General features: G+C 49.2%; 1 protein-coding gene across 1 annotated transcript; it reads left to right on the top strand.

Annotated features, from left to right (window-relative positions):
• The first annotated feature begins 905 nt into the window (after window positions 1-905).
• On the top strand, window positions 906-19,104 carry LOC120875675 (translation initiation factor IF-2-like). The gene is made up of 3 exons (XM_040257602.1): window positions 906-962; window positions 3,577-4,084; window positions 18,611-19,104. The coding sequence occupies exons 1-3, from the start codon at window positions 906-908 to the stop codon at window positions 19,102-19,104; spliced, it is 1,059 nt and encodes a 352-aa protein (XP_040113536.1).
• Window positions 19,105-19,362: the final 258 nt, after the last annotated feature.

Below are 19,362 nucleotides of genomic sequence, written 5' to 3'. Positions count from 1 at the left end.
GAAGGTCGGCCATTCTGCACTGCAAAAAGTGATTAGTTTATTCTTTTTGATTTCCACACTGAGGTCATGAGTGCGCATTTTGACCTCCTTGAAATGATCAGTAATCAGGGATAGAGGCGTGGGGCTAGAATGGCGTTGTCCCATCGTCCCTGGATCAGCCAAATGTTGGTAAATTAACACAGACAAAACGGACAGCCACACAGACAGACAGAAGAAATATACCTCCGGGAGTTGGGAGGCAAAACTGAAAGTAAGACGACGGCCTCCGGCCGTTCAGTGGTAGCGACCCGCTATCGTCTACAGAGAACAGGGGCGCTCTGTCCCCTCCGAGGGGGTTGGGGACGTCTCCCAACGACCCACACCAGTGACTCATTGGTGCGTCCGCCTGAGTCATATACCGGTTCCAGAAAACAGACTTCACCAGAAACTAGAAAGAAAGAAAAGAGCTCACCGGCTGCAGATGACTCTCCGGCTCGGTCTTCCCAGGGAGCCGGTGGGAGATCCCGGACGAGCCCCCAAATGTTACACCCAAGTCACGAAATCTCCCAGTGACCACCAGGGAGCCGATGTCCGATGCAAAAGCAAGAGAGTCTTATTTACCAAGCTCGAGCTGGGGCTCCCACCGTTACCGACGCAGCGGCTATGGGAAGGAGCCCCGAGTTTTGGGTTACACTGCTTATGTAGGGTATAGTCAGGTAAAAGGGATTTCCAGGCTGGAGGACGTCTTGATTGGTCACCCGCTTTCAAAGGGTTGTGTGTTGATTTCTGATTGGTTCTTATTACCTAGGCAAACCACAAACTCCTGAACATAAGGAATTCACTGAGCTGCACAGCCAACATCTGTTTGACTGACTGCACTAAATTACACCTTCATTAGCAACGAAAGTGCATCAGTAAACAAGGCGATGGGGGCAGCTACCAGGATAAACCTGGAGCACCAGCTACTGCCCCCGGGCACCACAGTGGGCGTGCCAGGACAGAGCCGGCCTAAATGACTCCTTTCAAACACTCCAAAACCTAAGCGACGGTTAATTTGTTACACCCAACACAAGACAATGTTGGCGGACTCACAACCACGGACGGGAGCAGCCCTTGGGCAGTGCCCCACCTCCCAGAGGCTGTCAGAGGGCGGGGCTAGGGTGACCCCAGAAGGTGGCCTGCGAGGGTCCCCTCCTCAGACGTCTGTGTTTGGGGCCAAATCGGAACAGAGGGTGGTTCTGAGGGACCCTGAGAGATGCCCAGGGCAGAGGAGGGGATACAAACCCCCGGCCAGCCTAGCGGAGCCCCTTCTCAGCCCAGACTGCGGTCAGAGGGCACTGAGCCCCTAACACAGGGGACACAAGGCCCCAGCCTCCCAGGCCGTCCTCACTGCAGAGCTTGACTCGCTGGTGAGTGCTGAGCAAAAAATGTGGGGCATTACCCACCTCTGCAATCGACAGGAAGGTCTCGCCACGGAGCTGGCTAAACCCCGAGTCCCCAGTCCTCATGTGGCACCTGAGACCCCCCAACCTCCCCGGGCAGCCACCTACCAGAGTCACCCCCATCCCCAGCCTACAGCACAGCCCTCAGGCCTCCTCCGGACCAGTGCTCCGACAGAGGGAAACAAGAGGGACAGACAGGCCGTGAGTCCCAGGTGGCGGTGGGGCCAGGGGGTGCCGCACCCACCCGCTGGGTCACCCTGGCAGACACAGCCAGGTCCCCGTGCCCGAGCAGCTCACCCTGTGGAACCCACGGAGATCCCTGACTCAGAGGAGGATGGTCACCACGGCCCTCAGCCCCGGGCAAGCACTCGCCCCTGTGAGCTTCGGGCATCTACGGCAGATCAGCATCAGCAGTCTCAGTGCTGTCTCACTATCAGACTGGCTTTGAAATACTCACCAAAGACACAGCTGGTGTGGTGGGGTCACCCCTCACTACTGCCTGCCTGGAGTTTTCATAAGCTAGCACTAAAAAGTTGATTGCAAGTATCTTTTTTCTGGGGGGGGGGGCAGCATCAGGTGACCTGTGGGATCTTAGTTCCCCACCAGGGCTTGAACCTGGGCCTCTGGCAGTAAAAGCACAGAGTCTTAGCCACCTGACTGCCAGGGAACTCCCTCAAGTAACTTTCGTTACTTGGAATAAAATACACAAACTTTCTCTGCCTCGGAAAATGTTCTCATAGCAAGCTTGAGGGAAACTTCCAGCCTTTTCCCAAGATAAAAACTGCCATCTTCTCTCTCTCTCTCTCTCTCTCTCAAAAGAAAGTCATAACTGTTTTTTTCATTCTGAATTTCAATTTTAATTCTAAAACATGGTGAAACTTGAAAATAAAGAGCAACTGTATGTAAGAAGTTCATACAATATTTAACTTTGTAAGAGGACAGTATCTTTCCTGGCTCATTTCAACAGAACGGTTAATTCCATGAGGTTGTCCTGTGCAAGCCACATAGGGCCCCCTAAGAGGAAACAGGGGAGTCTCCAGCAGAGGGAAACCGCTATTTGGGCCACAGCCTCTCCCAGCAGTTACCTGGCGGATGCTCTTCCTGGTGATCCTGCTCTGGGGACAATCAGCTTTTGAAAACGCAGAGCAGTGCGCTTGCCTCTGGAAGTGAGTCTGGTACTTTTCCTAGCCCGGCGACCGAGGCAGGACAGGGCAGTTCAGGCAACCCAGTGGACACAAGGTCTGGGAGCCCTCCCCCCACAGCCCCATGCCCTGCTCCCCTCCCTGACGTCAGTGTCCACTGAAAGGGGCAGCTAAGGCCAGGATGCGGGGAAGCAGACGAATGTGGCTTCAGGCCACCCAAGGCTGGCATCACTCCCCTGACCAGCTTATAGAGAAGCTGGGTCTCCTGCTGTACAGGGGAGAGAAACCATTGCAAACATCCTCAGTGTTCCTTTTCAAAACAATTAATGCTGAGACACAAAGGAAAGGAACTCAAACTGAACACTCAGAGGCACGCAGCCCGCTGCAGGGAGGCAGCCCTGACTTCAGGGGTCCCAGAGAAAGGAGCCTCGGCCTGGGCCATTTCTGGAAGGCAGGACAGTATTGCAAAACCCTAGTCCCGCTAAAAAGATCTGTGATGAAATTCAAGCGTTCCACTGCGAACACCTATCACCCACTGCTCACTCTACCTAGAAACGGATGGGTGGGGAGATAAAAGGATGAATGGACAGGTGCATGGAAGAAGCACAGGAGGGCGGACAGATGAATGCCAGAGGGCCAGCGGCTTCGGGGCACTGTGGTCAGGGCTACAAACAGGGTCAGGGTCCCTACAGGTCTTCCTGGAGGGTCATCGTGGGAGCTGAGGGGAGGAGGGCCTGCACTGATCTCTTCCAAGTCCAAGGCAAGAAGCGTGGGGGATTCCCCGCGGAGAGCCCGACAGACCCACCTTAGGGGTTTCTCCTCCTTAAAAGACTCCTCAGTTAAGTTAAAGCTAAGGGGATGTTCCTGTGGACTGAAATGGAGCGGGACAGCCCAAGTTCAGGGTGCGGCAGCAGCAAGGGAGCCCCAGGCGGCCGGTCACTAGGCGGGAGAACGGGCGGGGGACGTCGGTCTCCACGGCCGCGCCCCTCCTCCGACGCGCCCCCGGCCCCCAGGTTCTCCCCGAGCCCGACGCCTCGGGCGCCCCCGGGGCCCGCCTCAGCCTCCCGGGTCTCCAGTCCGGGGCAGCCCCCAAGGACCCCTCCAGGAGTCTAGCGTTCTCGCCTACGACCGAGCCCTCCCGAGGCCCAGCAGCCACACAAAGAGCCGGGAATCGGCGGCACGCTTACCTGGTCGCCAGCTTCCGCGCCGCTCGCACCGCCCGCGCCGCCGCCGAGGGAGGGGCTGCCGGAGGGGCGGGGCCGGAGGGCGGGGCCGCGCAGCGCCCACAAAGAGTCGCCGTGGAGCCGGCCGCCCCGCCTGCTGATTGGCCGGGCGCGGGGGCGGGGCCTCAGGTTCAAACCGCGGGCGGGGCCTGGCGCGCGAGTTCCCGCGCGGCCGCGTTGGCCGTTGGGCCCCTGCCTCCGGCCGCCGCGCTCCGGGCGGCTCCCAGGTCTCCGCGCGCCTCCCAGGTCTCCGCGCGCGGCCCCAGTGCGCCTGCGCCGGCCTCCCGCGGGGCTGGGCGTGAGAGGATGGGGTGAGGGTATTTAAGGGCTAACTTTTTAGTGGAAAGGCCCTGAATAGGATACAAAAGCCTCAGGCCACTCAGTCAAGGAGCGTTTCTCGAGTGCAAGCCGGGGGCTCGGTGATGACGCAGTGAGAGGCCTGCATCCTCCCGTGTGCCGTGACGGGTGCCCAGCGGTAGACGCTGGGAGGCTACCTCGCGGGCAGCGCAAGCCACGTTGGATGGGGGCTCTGCCCACACAGGCCTCGAGGGCAATGGTCGCCTGAGGAGGAAGGAAGGGAATAGAGAGGAGAGCGTCCGGGGCGTGAGCGGATCTGGGTCCAGGTGGGCCGGGTGCGGAGACTGGGGCTTCCCTCCGAGCGAGGCGGGAGACGGGGCCTCAGGAGACTCGCAGCTGGGGATAGGTTGGGGAAATAAAAAGTCCAGTTAGGTCACTGCAGTGACTCCAAAGGTCATACGTGTGCTCGTCAAACAAGGAGGAAAACTAGGGGAAAGTTTGCTGCTGGCTATATGCAGCATCAAAGATTAAATTCCTTAATATGCAGATTACCCTACAGCTGGAACAGAGGTGAACGAACCGACAGAAAGTGGGTTGAGGGCAAAGGAAATAAGATTCTCTTAACCAGAGGATGAGAAAGGGCATCACCAGCTCAATGGACATGAGTTTGAGCAAACGCCCGTGGATAGTGAAGGACAGTGCGGCGTGGCGTGCTGCAGTCCATGCCGTGGAAAAGAGTCGGAAAATACTGAGCGACTGAACCACAGCCTGATGGAAAACGCTCAGCCTTGGAGGGAAAGCAATGCAAATTCAATCTATACTCACTTGATGCCAATTTACACTCTCAGACTGACAAAGATCCAGAATGCTGTAAAGGAAGGTGATACCTTCCAGAGACTTCAGTCTTACTCACCAAAAATGTCCAGCTAACAATAAAACATTAACAGGCATACCAGGATACAAGACCAAAAATGGCAAAAAGCAAAACAACAGATAATAGAAATAGACTTGTGGGTGAACCCAGGTATTGGTGCTAGCGAGCTATTTAAAAACAGCAATTGTTGTATTCCAGAAAATTAAGGAGAACTGGAATCTATGAAAAACACTCAAATGGGAGAAATAATACCAATCTTACGCGAGATAATGAGGAAGGAACTCTTTCCAACGTGATGGGGTCTTTCCTAATGGTCCAGTAGTTAAGACTCCTGGCTTCCACAGTAGGGGGTGACGGTTCAGTCCCTAGTGGGAAAACTAAGATCCCATCCTCACTCTGACATGCATTGCAAGCTTATGAGTCACCAAGAATATGGGAATACCCCTGTAAGTTAATGATTATTCAAGAAAGCAGGTTTGCTTAACCACAAAACCAAGAGGACTTGTTTAACAAAGATGAGATGGGACTCCAAGTTCTTGTTTGCAGAGCCAAAGAATGGAATCCATGAACACTAAAACATTCACTATAGCAAGAGAATAGGATTTATTAAAGAGGAGGAAAGTACAAAGCTCTCAGCATAGACACTGAGAAATCTATAGGCAGGTCAAAAACCAATGGTTAGAACCAGATATGGAACAACGGACTGGTTCCAAATTGGGAAAGGAGTATGTCAAGGCTGTATATTGTCACCCTGCTTATTTAACTTATATGCAGAGTACATCATGAGAAACCCTGGGCTGGATGAAGCAAAAGCTGGAAACAAGACTGCCAGGAGAAATATCAATAGCTTCAGATATGCAGATGACACCACCCTTATGGCAGAAAACGAAGAAGAACTAAAGAGCCTCCTAGTGAAAGAGGAGAGCAGAAAAGTTGGCTTAAAGCTCAACATACAGAAAACTAAGATCATGGCATCCGGTCCCATCACTTCATGGCAAATAGATGGGGAAACAGTGGAAATAGTGAGAGACTTTATTTTCTTGGGCTCCAAAATCACTGCAGATGGTAACTTGAGCCATGAAATTAAAAGATGCTTGCTCCTTGGAAGAAAAGTTATGAACAACCTAGACAGCATATCCATGGACAGAGACATTACTTTGCCAACAAAGGTCTGTCTAGTCAAAGCTATGGTTTTTCCAGTAGTCATGTATGGATGTGAGAGTTGGGCTATAGAAGAGGCTGAGCACTGAAGAACTGATGCTTTTGAAATGTAGTTTTGGAGAAGACTCTTGAGAGTTCCTTGGATTGCAAGGAGATCCAACCAGTCCATCCTAAAGGAAATCAGTCCTGAATATTCATTGGAAGAATGGATGTTAAAGCTGAAACTCCAATCCTTTGGCCACCTGATGCAAAGAACTGACTCATTTGAAAGGACCCTGATGCTGGGAATGATTGAAGGCAGGAGGAGAAGGAGATGACAGACTGTGAGATGGTTGGATGGCATCACCGATTTGATGGACATGAGTTTGCGCAAGCTCCCGGAGTTGGTGATGGACAGGGAGGCCTGGCGTGCTGCAGTCCATGGAGTTGCAAAGAGTCGGACATGACTGAGTGACTGAACTGAAACTGAACTGAGGGACCGAACAACAAAAGCCTGATTAGTTTAATATTTTACAAGGTGACAGACAAATCCTTTGAGCTTTTCAAAGACCTCCTGGAAGAGCCTAGAGTTAGTTCAAGGTGAGAAAGCCTTCATTTAGAACCCAAATTTTGGAAAGTTTGTCAAAAATATCAAAAGGCTTTGGACATTTGCTTAAACTGGACCACGGCCTACTACGAAATGATTATTGATTATCTATTTGACCAAAGTAATGATAAATTATTTCAAAGCCAAATACAAAATGTTAGGGCTTCCCTGATGGCTCAGATGGTGAAGAATGTGCCTGTAATGCAGGAGACCTGGGTTTGATCTCTGGGTCAGGAAGACCCAACGGAGAAGGGAATGGCTACCCACTCTAGTATTCTTACCTGGAGAATTCCTTGGATAGAGAAGCCTGGCAAGCTACAGTCCATGGAGTTGAAAATAGTTGGACATGGCTGAGCAACTAACACGCGCGCGCGCACACACACACACACACACACACACACAGGGCTTCCCCTGTGGCTCAGTGGTACAGAGTCAACCTCTCAATGCAGAAGATGCAAGAGGCCTGGTCTGATCTCTGGGTCTGGAAGATCCCATGCAGCAGGAAATGCCACCCAACCTAGTGTTCCTACCTGGAAACCCCGTGGACAGAGGAGCCTGGTGGGCTACACTCCATGGGGTCACACAGACTCAGACACAACTAAGTGAGTGAGTGACATAAGAAAAATATATCACTTTTAATATCGAGAAGATTTCATTTTCTTTCAATAACCTCACATATGCAGATGACACCACCCTTATGGCAGACAGTGAAGAGGAACTAAAAAGCCTCTTGATGAAAGTGAAAGAGGAGAGTGAAAAAGTTGGCTTAAAGCTCAACATTCAGAAAACAAAGATCATGGCATCTGGTCCCATCACTTCATGGGAAATAGATGGAGAAACAGTGGAAACAGTGTCAGACTTTATTTTGGGGGGCTCCAAAATCACTGCAGATGGTGACTGCGGCCATGAAATTAAAAGACGCTTACTCCTTGGAAGGAAAGTTATGACTGACCTAGATAGCATATTCAAAAGCAGAGACATTACTTTGCCAACAAAGGTCCGTCTAGTCAAGGCTATGGTTTTTCCTGTGGTCATGTATGGATGTGAGAGTTGGACTGTGAAGAAGGCTGAGTGCCAAAGAATTGATGCTTTTGAACTGTGGTGTTGGAGAAGACTCTTTCGAGTCTCTTGGACTGCAAGGAGATCCAACCAGTCCATTCTAAAGGAGATCAACCCTGGGATTTCTTTGGAAGGAATGATGCTAAAGCTGAAGCTCCAGTCCTTTGGCCACCTCATGTGAAGAGTTGACTCATTGGAAAAGACTTTGATGCTGGGAGGGATTGGGGGCAGGAGAAGAAGGGGACGGCAGAGGATGAGATGGCTGGATGGTATCACTGACTCGATGGACATGAGTCTGAGTGAACTCCAGGAGTTGGTGATGGACAGGGAGGCCTGGTGTGCTGAGATTCATGGGGTCGCAAAGAGTTGGACACGACTGAGCGACTGAACTGAACTGAACTGAACTGAACTAAGTAATCAAAGATCTGATTAAGACAGCCTGAAGCCCAGGAAATAATTTGGGTAAAGCACAATTTTGGTTTTCTAAGCAGATGACTAAAAGGTAAGGAAAAACCTTTCACACTTTCTTATGAGAAGCAGACAACAATTCAAGAAAACCTAGCCCTTTTAGCATATGAAACTTGTTTTAGTTTTACATAAGTTTTACTAATCTGAAAGCTTATTTTAAAAACCCTTCTCATAGCAATTCAATTTTAGACATCTTGACCACATATAAAGTTACTTTTTTCAAATATTTCTTTCCTACACACCTGGAGGAGCAGCTGTGCAGTGCTGGAGCAACTTTGAGGAGATATCCCAGGTCCAATGGCAAAGGAGAAGCTCCAGCAAGATGGTTCAGTTCAGTCCAGTCGCTCAGTCATGCCCAACTCTTTGTGACCCCATGAATCTCAGCACACCAGGCCTCCCTGTCCATCACCAACTCCTGGAGTTCACTCAGACTCATGTCCATCGAGTCAGTGATACCATCCAGCCATCTCATCCTCTGTCGTTCCCTTCTCCTCCTGCCCCCAATCCCTCCCAGCATCAGAGTCTTTTCCAATGAGTCAACTCTTCACATGAGGTGGCCAAAGGACTGGAGCTTCAGCTTTAGCATCATTCCTTCCAAAGAAATCCCAGGGCTGATTTTCAGAATGGACTGGTTGGATTTCCTTGCAGTCCAAGGGACTCTCAAGAGTCTTCTCCAACACCACGGTTCAAAAGCATCAATTCTTTGGCACTCAGCCTTCTTCACAGTCCAACTCACATCCATACATGACCACTGGAAAAACCATAGCCTTGACTAGACGGAGCTTTGTTGGCAAAGTAATGTCTCTGCTTTTTAATATGCTATCTAGGTTGTTCATAACTTTCCTTCCAAGGAGTAAGCGTCTTTTAATTTCATGGCTGCAGTCACCATCTGCAGTGATTTTGGAGCCCCCCAAAATAAAGTCTGACACTATTTTCACTGTTTCCCCATCTATTTCCCAGGAAGTGGGCAAATTCATGTTTAGAATCAAACCCCATTCCCACCAGAGATGCTCAGAGAGCTCAAACAAACATTGTGTGCACCAGGACCCAGAGACCTCACAGAGACTGAGACAGAACTGTGTCTGCTGGGTCAGCAGTGGGCTGCCGCAGGGGGAGGGGCTCCGGGTGCAGCAGATCTGAGTGTGGCTTGAGCCCTCTTGGAGGAGGTCGCCATTAACCCCACCATAGAGCAACCAGAACTTACACAGGACTGGGAAACAGACTCTTGGAGGTCACAAACAGAACCTGTGTGAGCCAGGACCCAGGGGAAAGGAGAAGTAACACCACAAGAGACTGACCCAGACTTGCCCGGGAGTGTCCAGGAGTCTCCAGCAGAGGTGTGGGTCGGCGGTGGCCTGCTGCAGGGCTGGGGGCACTGCGTGTGGCAGCGCATGCATGGGACCTTTTAAAAGAGGTCACCATTATCTTTGAGGTTCCCTGGTGACTCAGACAGTAAAGCCTCTGCCTACAATGCAGCAGACATGGATTCAATCCCTGGGTCAGGAAGATCTCCTGGAGAAGGAAATGGCAACCCACTCCAGTGTTCTTGCCTGGAAAATCCCATGGACGGAGGAGCCTGGTAGGCTTACAGTCCATGGGGTCGTCCAGAGTTGGACTGACTAAGCGACTTCACTTTCTCTTTCACCATTATCTTCATTACCTCCACCATAGTTTGGCCCCAGGTAAATAACAGGGAGGGAACACAGCTCCACCCATAAACAGAAAATTGGATTAAAGATTTACTGAGCATGGCCCCGCCCATCAGAACAAGACTCACTTTCCCCCCTCAGTCAGTCTCTCCCATCAGGAAGCTCCCACAAGCCTCTTATCCTTCTCCATCAGAGGGTGGACAGAATGAAAACCACAATCACAGAAAACTAACCAATCTGATCACATGGACCACAGCCTTGTCTCACTCAGTGAAACTATGAGCCGTGCCCTGTAGCACCACCCAAGACAGACGGGTCATGGTGGAGAGGCCTGACAGAATGTGGTCCACTGGAAAACAGAATGGCAAACCACTTCCGTATTCTTGCCTTGAGAACCCCATGAACAGTACGAAAAGGCGAAAAGATAGGACACTGCAAGATGAACTCCCCAGGTCAGCAGGTTCCCAAAATGCTACTGGTGATCAGTGGAGAAATAACTCCAGAGAGAATCAAGAGACAGAGGCAAAGTGAAAACAACACCCAGCTGTGGATGTGACTGGTAATGGAAGCAAGGTCTGATGCTGTAAACAGCAATATTGCATAGGAACCTGGAATGTTAGGTCCATGAATCAAGGCAAATTGGAAGTGCTCAAACAGGAGATGGCAAGAGTGAACACTGACATGTTAGGAATCAAAGATCTAAAATGGACTGGAAAGGGTGAATTTAACTCAGATGACCATTATATCTACTACTGTGGGCAAGAATTCCTTAGAAGGAGTAGCCATCATAGTCAACAAGAGTCCGGAATGGAGTACTTGGACGTAATCTCAAAAAAGACAGAACGATCTCTGTTTGTTTCCAAGGCAAACCATTCACTACCACAGTAATCGAAGTCTATACCCCAACCAGTAATGCTGAAAAAGCAAAAGTTGAACGGTTCTATGAAGACCTACAAGACCTTCTAGAACTAACACCTAAAAAAACTGTCGTTTTCAATATAGGGGATTGGAATGCAAAAGTAGGAAGTCAAGAAACACCTGAAGTAACAGGCAAATTTGGCCTTGGAGTACAGAATGAAGCAGGGCAAAGGCTAATAGAGTTTTGCCAAGACAATGCACTGGTCAGAACAAACACCCTCTTCCAACAACACAAGAGAATACTCTATACATGGACATCACCAGACGGTCAATACCAAAATCAGATTGATTATATTCTTTGCAGCCAAAGATGGAGAAGCTCTATACAGTCAGCAAAACCAAGACCGGGAGCTGACTGGCTCAGATCATGAACTCTTTATTGCCAAATTCAGACTCAAATTGAAGAAAGTAGGGAAAATCACCATTCAGAAATGACCTAAATAAAATCCCTTATGATTATACAGTGGAAGTGACAAATAGATTCAAGGGATTATATCTGATAGATAGAGTGCCTGAAGAACTATGGATGGAGGTTCATGACATTGTACAGGAGACAGGGATGGAGACCATCCCCAAGAAAAAGAAATGCAAAAAGGCAAAATGGCTGCCTGAGAAAGCCTTACAAATAGTTGTGAAAAGAGAAGTGAAAAGCAAAGGAGAAAAGGAAAGATATATCCATTTGAATGCAGAGATCCAAAGAATAGCAAGGAGGGATAAGAAAGCCTTCCCCAGTGACCAGTGCAAAGAAATAGAGGAAAACAACAGAATGGGAAAGACTAGAGATCTCTTCAAGAAAATTAGAGACACCAAGGGAACATTTCATGCAAAGATGGGTACAAAAAAGGACAGAAATGGTCTGGACCTAACAGAAGCAGAAGATACTAAGAAGAGGTGGCAAGAACACACAGAAGCAGTATATAAAAAAGATCTTCACAACCCAGATAATCAGGATGGTGTGATCACTCACCTAGAGCCAGACATCCTGGAATGTGAAGTCAAGTGGGCCTTAGGAAGCTTCACTACAAACAAAGCTAGTGGAGGTGATGGAATTCCAATTGAGCTATTTCAAATATAAAAGATGATGCTGTGAAAGTGCTGTGCTCAATACGCCAGCAAATTTGGAAAACTCAGCAGTGGCCACAGGAATGGAAAAGATCAATTTTCATTCCAATTCCAAAGGCAATGCCAAAGAATGCTCAAGCTACTGAATAACTGCACTCATCTCACATGGTAGCAAAGTAATGCTCAAAATTCTCCAAGCCAGGCTTTAACAGTACGTGAACCATGAACTTCCAGATGTTCAAGCTGGATTTAGAAAAGGCAGAGGAACCAGAGATCAAATTGCCAACATCTGTTGGATCATTGAAAAAGCAAGAGAGCTCCAGAAAAACATCTATTTCTGCTCTATTGACTATGCCAAGGCCTTTTACTGTGTGGATCTCAACAAACTATGAAAAATTCTTAAAGAGATGGGAATACCATCTCTTTAATACCACCTGACCTGCCTCTTGAGAAGTCTGTATGCAGGTCACGAAGCAACAGTTAGAACTGGATATGGAACAACAGACTTGTTCCAAATCGGGAAAGGAGTACGTCAAGGCTGTGTATTGTCACCCTGCTTATTTAACTTACATGCAGAGTACATCATGAGAAATGCTAGGCTGGATGAAGCACAAGCTGGAATTAAGATTGCCAGGAGAAATATCAATAACCTCAGATATGCAGATGACACCACCCTTATGGCAGAAAGCGAAGAAGAACTAAAGAGCCTCTTGATGAAAGTGAAAGAGGAGAGTGAAAAAGTTGGCTTAAAGCTCAACACACAGAAAACTAAGATCATGGCATCTGGTCCCATCACTTCATGGCAAATAGATGGTGAAACAATGGAAACAGTGACATACTTTTTTTTTTTTGGCTTCAAAATCACTGCAGATGGTGACTGCAGGCATGAAATTAAAAAAAGCTTGTTCCTTGGAAAAAAAGCTATGACCAACCTAGCTGCTGCTGCTGCTGCTGAGTCGCTCAGTCGTGTCCGACTCTGTGCGACCCCAGAGACGGCAGCCCGCCAGGCTCCCGCGTCCCTGGGATTCTCCAGACAAGAACACTGGAGTGGGTTGCCGTTTCCTTCTCCAATCATGAAAGTGAAAAGTGAAAGTGCCCGGCTCCTCCATCCATGGGATTTTCCAGGCAAGAGTACTGGAGTGGGGTGCCATCGCCTTCTCCAACAGGGACCTTACAGTCCTGAATACTCATTGGAAGGACGGATGCTGAAGCTGAAACTCCAATCATTTGGCCACCTGATATGAAGAACTGACTCATTTGAAAAGACCCTGATGCTGGGAAAGACTGAAGGCGGGAGGAAAAGGGGATGACAGAGTATGAGATGGTTGGATGGCATAACCAATTTGATGGACATGAGTTTGAGCAAGCTCCTGGAGTTGGTGATGGATAGGGAAGCCTGGCGTGCTGCAGTTCATGGAGTTGCAAAGAGGTCAGACACGACTGAGTGACTGAACTGAACTGAACTACTTCCCTGGGGGCTCAGATGGTAAAGAATCCGCCTGCAATGCAGGACAGCCGGGTTTGATACCTGGCTGGGGAAGATCCCCTAGAGAAGGAAACGGTAGCCCACTTCAGTATTCTTGCCTGGAAAATCCCAGGGACAGAGGAGCCTAGCCGGTTTCAGCTCATGGGATGGCACAGAGTCCGATGCGACTGAGTAACTAACAGTTAATGTTTAGTGCATGAGAGAGCTCCCCCTACAGGCTAGTCCCGCCTCCTACTTTAGTCTCTTTAATTCCACAGTACTAAGTTTGCCACTTTTCTGTAAATTGGAAATTCTTTCAAAACATAAAGCTGGATAAAAGTATATACACAAAATAATTCTATATGATTTCCATGGGTACCTATGCTGCTGCTGCTGAGTCGCTTCAGTTGTGTCTGACTCTGTGCGACCCCACAGACAGCAGCCCACCAGGCTCCCCTGTCCCCGGGATTCTCCAGGCAAGAACACTGGAGTGGGTTGCCATTTCCTTCTCCAATGCATGAAAGTGAAAAGTGAAAGTGAAGTCACTCAGTCGTGTCCAACTCTTCGTGACCCCATGGATGGCAGCCCACCAGGCTCCTTCATCCATGGGACTCTCCGGGCAAGAGTACTGGAGTGGGGTGCCATATATAGGCAAGTAAATGTTTAGGGAAAGTGCAACTTCTTTAAGTATACATGGATGTAATAATAAACGAGATGGCATCTCCAACTCAATGGATATAAGTTTGAGCAAGCTCCAGGAGTTGGTGATGGACCGGGGAGCCTGTCCATGCAAAGAGTCAGACATGACTGAGCAACTGAACTGAACTGAATAATAAAGAAAAGAACACGATGTCCTTATGACACTGAAGAGACACAGCAGGGGCTGCAGTGTGAGAGAGCTGAAGGGAGTGAAAGGGGTTGGTCAGGGTGTGTGGCCAGCGCACCTTCTGATGTGGAGCAGGCCCTGGGCACTAGAGCTGTGGTGCACTGGAGGCAGATGCCACTAGCCCTTAAAAGGTCAAAGACTGGGATGGGCAGGTCCAGGGCACAGAGGCCTTCCCCTGTGTGTGGGCTTCCTGCTCAGATGGCTTTGCCCACAGAGACTCAGAGTGGCTGCAGTAGCTCCAGGTCTGGCATTCAGTTTCACAGGAGGTCTAGGGAAACAGAGAGCCTTTCCTCCAGGAGGCAAATGGAAGTCCTGGCCCACCTCTCACTGGCCAGAATTGCATACATACCATTCCAATGGTGTTTGGCTCAGGGCAGAGGTTCTCAAGGTGTGGGCCTGTACCCCCAGCAGCAGTTTCTCCTGGGAAGTCATTATGAATGAAAATTCGCTGACTCAGAAATTTGGGGGCTGGGCCCTGTCTAGCTATGTTTCACCAGGCCCACCAGGGGATTCCGATACAGGCTGAAACTTGAGAATCAATCAGAGACCAGTTCAGTTTAGTTCAGTCACTCAGTCATGTCACTTCAGTTGCTCTTTGCAACCCCAAGGACTGCAGCATGCCAGGCTTTCCTGTCCATCACCAACTCCCGGAGCTTGCCCAAACTCACGTCCATTGAGTCAGTGAAGCCATCCAACCATCTCATCCTCTGTTGTCCCCTTCTCCTCCTGACTTTAATCTTTCATAGCATCAAAGTCTTTTCCAAACAGTCAGTTCTTCACATCAGGTGGCCAAACGATTGGAGTTTCAGCTTCACCATCCGTCCTTTCAATGAATATTCAGGGTTGATTTCCTTTATGATGGACTGGTTGGGTCTCCTTGCTGTCCAAGGGACTCTCAAGAGTCTTCTCCAACACCACAGTTCAAAAGCATCAATTCTTCAGTGCTCACCTTTCTTTATTGTCCAACTCTCATATCCATACCTTGCTACTGGATAAACCATAGCTTTGACTAAATGGACTTTTGTTGGTAAAGTAATGTCTCTGCTTTTCAATATGCTGTCTAGGTTGTTCATAGCTTTTCTTCCAAGGAGCAAGTGTCTTTTAATTTCATGGCTGCAGTCACCATCTGCAGTGATTTTGGAGCCCCCCAAAAATAAAGTCTGTCATTGTTTCCATTGTTTAACCATCTATTTGCTATGAATATTGAAACCATATGTTATGACCTTAGTTTTATGAATGTTGAGTTTCAAGCCAACTTTTTCACTCTCCTCTTTCACTTTCATCAAGCAATCTTGATTCCACTTTGTGCTTCATCCAGCCTGTCTGGTTCTTTTGCCTTTTCTAAATCCAGCTTGAAGAACTCAAAGTTTATTTTTCACATACTGTTGAAGCCCGGCTTGGAGAATTTTGACCAATACTTTGCTAGCATGTGAAATGAGTGAAATTGTGCAGTAGTTTGAACATTCTTTGGCATTGCCTTTCTTTGGGATTGGAATAAAAGCTGACCTTTTCCAGTCCTGTGGCCACTGCTGAGTTTTCCAAATTCACTGGCATATTGAGTGCAGCACTTTCACAGCATCATCTGTTATTATTTGAAATAAGTCAGCTGGAATTCCATCACCTCCACTAGCTTTGTTTGTAGTGATGCTTCCGAAGGCCCACTTGACTTCACATTCCAAGATGTCTGACTCTAGGTGAGTGATCACATCATCGTGGCTATCTGTGTCATGAAGATTATTTTATATAGTTCTTCCGTGTATTCTTGCCACCTCTTCTTAATATCTTCTGCTTCTGTTAGGTCCATACCATTTCTGTCCTCTATTGTGCCCATCTTTGCATGAAATGTTCCCTTGGTATCTCTAATTTTCTTGAAGAGATCTCTAGTCTTTCCCATTCTATTGTTTTCCTCTATTTCTTTGCACTGGTCACTGGGGAAGGCTTTCTTATCTCTCCTTGCTATTCTTTGGAATCCTGCATTCAGCTGAGTATATCTTTCCTTTTCTCCTTTGTCTTTAGCTTCTCTTCTTTTCTCAGCTATTTGTAAGGTCTCTTCAGACAACCATTTTGCCTTTTTGCATTTCTTTTTCTTGGGGATTGTCTTCATCCCTGCTTCCTGTACAATGTCATGAACCTCCGTGCATAGTTCTTCAGGCACTCTATCAGATATAATCCCTTGAATCTATTTGTCACTTCTATTGTATAATCATAAGGGATTTTATTTAGGTCATACCTGAATGATCTAGTGATTTTCCCTACTTTCTTCAATTTGAGTCTGAATTTGGCAATAAAGAGTTCATGATCCAGGCCACAGTCAGCCCCTGGTCTTGGTTTTGCTGACTGTATAGAGCTTCTCCATCTTTGGCTGCAAAGAATATAATCAATCTGATTTTGGTATTGACCGTCTGGTGATGCCATGTATAGAGTATTCTCTTGTGTTGTTGGAAGAGGGTGTTTGTTCTGACCGGTGCATTGTCTTGGCAAAACTCTATTTGCTTTTGCCCTGCTTCATTCTGTACTCCAAGGCCAAATTTGCCTGTTATTCTAGGTGTTTCTTGACTTCCTACTTTTGCATTCCAGTCCCCTAGAATGAAAAGGACAGGTTTTTTTCAGTGTTAGTTCTAGGTCTTGTAGGTCTTCATAGAACCATTTAACTTTTGCTTTTTCAGCATTACTGGTTGGGGTATAGACTTCGATTACTGTGGTTGTGAATGGTTTGCCTTGGAAACAAACAGAGATCATTCTGTCATTTTTGAGATTGCACCCGAGTATTGCATTTCAGACTCTTTCATTGACTGTGAGGGCTATTCCATTTCTCCTAAGGGATTCTTGCCTGCAGTCGTAGATATAATGGTCATCTAAATTAAATTCACCCATTCCAGTGCATTTATTTCATTGATTCCTAAAATGTTGACGTTCACTTTTGCCATCTCCTGTTTGACCACTTCCAATTTATCTTGATTCATGGACCTAACATTCCAGGTTCCTATGCAATATTGCTCTTTACAGCATCAGACTTTACTTCTATCACCAGTCACATCCACAACTGGATGGATGCCCCCAGACAAAATAAAGTTTGTCACTGTTTCCATGATTTCCCTGTCTATTTGCCATGGAGTGATGGGACCAGATGCCATGATCTTTGTTTTCTGAATGTTGAGTTTTAAGCTGACTTTTTCACTCTCCTTTCTCACTTTCATCAAGAGGCTCTTTAGTTCCTCTTCTCTTTCTGCCATAAGGGTGGTGAAATCTGCATATCTGAGGTTATTGATATTTCTCCTGGCAATCTTGATTCCAGCTTGAACTTCATCCAGCCTGGCATTTCTCCTGATGTACTCTGCATATAATTTAAATAAGCAGGGTGACAATACACAGCATTGTAGTACTCCTTTCCCAATCTGGAACCAGTTTGTTGTTCCATATCTGGTTCTAACTGTTGCTTAACCTACATACAGATTTCTCAGGAGGCAGGTAAGGTGGTCTGGTACTCCCATCTGTTGAAGAATTTTCCAGAGTTTGTTGTGATCCACACAGTCAAAGGCTCTAGCTTAGTCAATTAAGCAGATGTAGATATTTTTCTGGAATTCCCTTGCTTTTATTCTATGATCCAAAGGATGTTACCAATTTGATCTCTGGCTCCTCTGCTGCTGCTGAGTCACTTCAGTTGTGTCCGACTCTGTGCAACCCCATAGACGGCAGCCCACCAGGTTCCCCCATCCCTGGGATTCTCCAGGCAAGAACACTGGAGTGGGCTGCCGTTTCCTTCTCCAGTGCATGAAAGTGAAAAGTGAAAGTGAAGTCGCTCAGTTGTGTCCAACCCTCAGCGACCCCATGGACTGCAGCCTTCCAGGCTCCTCCATCCATGGGGTTTTCCAGGCAAGAGTACTGGAGTGGGGTGCCATTGCCTTCTCCGTCTGGTTCTCTATCTTTTCTAAGTCTCACTTGTACATCCAGAGGCTTTAGGTTTACACACTGTTGAATCATAGATTGAAGGATTTTAAGCATAACCTTGCTAGCATGTGAAATGAGTGCAATTGTGCCATAGTTTGAAGACTCTTTGGCGTTGCCTTTCTTTGGGATTGGAATGAAAAGTCTCCTTTTCCAGTCCTGTGACCACTGCTGAGTTTTCCAAATCTGCTGGCATATTGAGGGCAGCACTTTCACAGCATCATCTAGTTGCCCTACCCAGGATCCCACCTGGGCCCCCTGCATTGGGAGCTTGGAGTCTTCGACACTGGACCAAACGACAGTCCTCTCAGTTGGCACGTTGTGAGGCTCATCCCCACGGTAGCAGGTGTCAGAAGTGAGTGACAGTCGCTCTCATCATAGACCACGTTTTGCTTATGGAATGATGCTGCCCCCAACACCCGTCCACACGGAAGCTCTCCGTGCTTTTGGCTAGGCCCTCGGAGTGGCACTGCGGGGTCCCGTCCAAATCCGAGGCGCTGGCAGGGCCTCCGCCGGCCCTGCGCCCTCCCCGCCCCCGCGGCGGGGTCCCCCCACCTCCCGCTCCCGCAGCCCGGCCCGCCGCCCCCTGCGCCTGCGGTTTCTCCGGATTCGCACGAGGCCGGGCGCCGGCCTGATGTCCCCGTCACCCTCTGCTTGTCACCGGACACACCGCCGCTCTCGGCTTCTCGTCTTCTGAGACCCGGCTCCGCACGCCCTGCCCGCGCAAAGGCGCCGGTTCCGGTCTCGGCCGGAAGGGGGCCTCCGCGCCCGCTGTCGCCTCTCGGGAGGTGCTGCCCCCTGGCGGCCGCGGGCCGGACGCGCTGGGCGCTCAGCCGCGCGCGCCCTCTAGCGGTCGCCGCCGGCACAGACGCGCCTCCGTCGAGGAAGGTCCTCGCAGGGCCCCGGGGGAAAGACCCCCGGGAAGCGGACCGGTGCTCTGCGTTCTGAGCGCCCTCCCTGGGTCAGGCGCAGGTTCCGCGGGGGACACTCCCGGCGTCGATGAGCACCCCCAGCAGCGCTGCAGGCAGGGCCCGCGGCCGCTCCCAAACCCCAGGGGAAGACCCTGAGGCGGGCGGCGCGCGGGGCCGGGATGAGACCTCGCCGAGACAGCCAGCTGCGAGCCTGCGGGACCGCGGCCCTTGGCCGGCCCCGGACGCGCCCGGCCCCCTTCCCATGGCTGCGGCTGGCCCACGAGGGGGCTGCGGA

Source organism: Oryx dammah, unplaced genomic scaffold, assembly GCF_014754425.2.
Source record: "Oryx dammah isolate SB20612 unplaced genomic scaffold, SCBI_Odam_1.1 HiC_scaffold_16, whole genome shotgun sequence".
Classification (NCBI taxonomy): domain Eukaryota; kingdom Metazoa; phylum Chordata; class Mammalia; order Artiodactyla; family Bovidae; genus Oryx; species Oryx dammah.
This window is presented reverse-complemented; position numbering and strand designations above follow the sequence as displayed.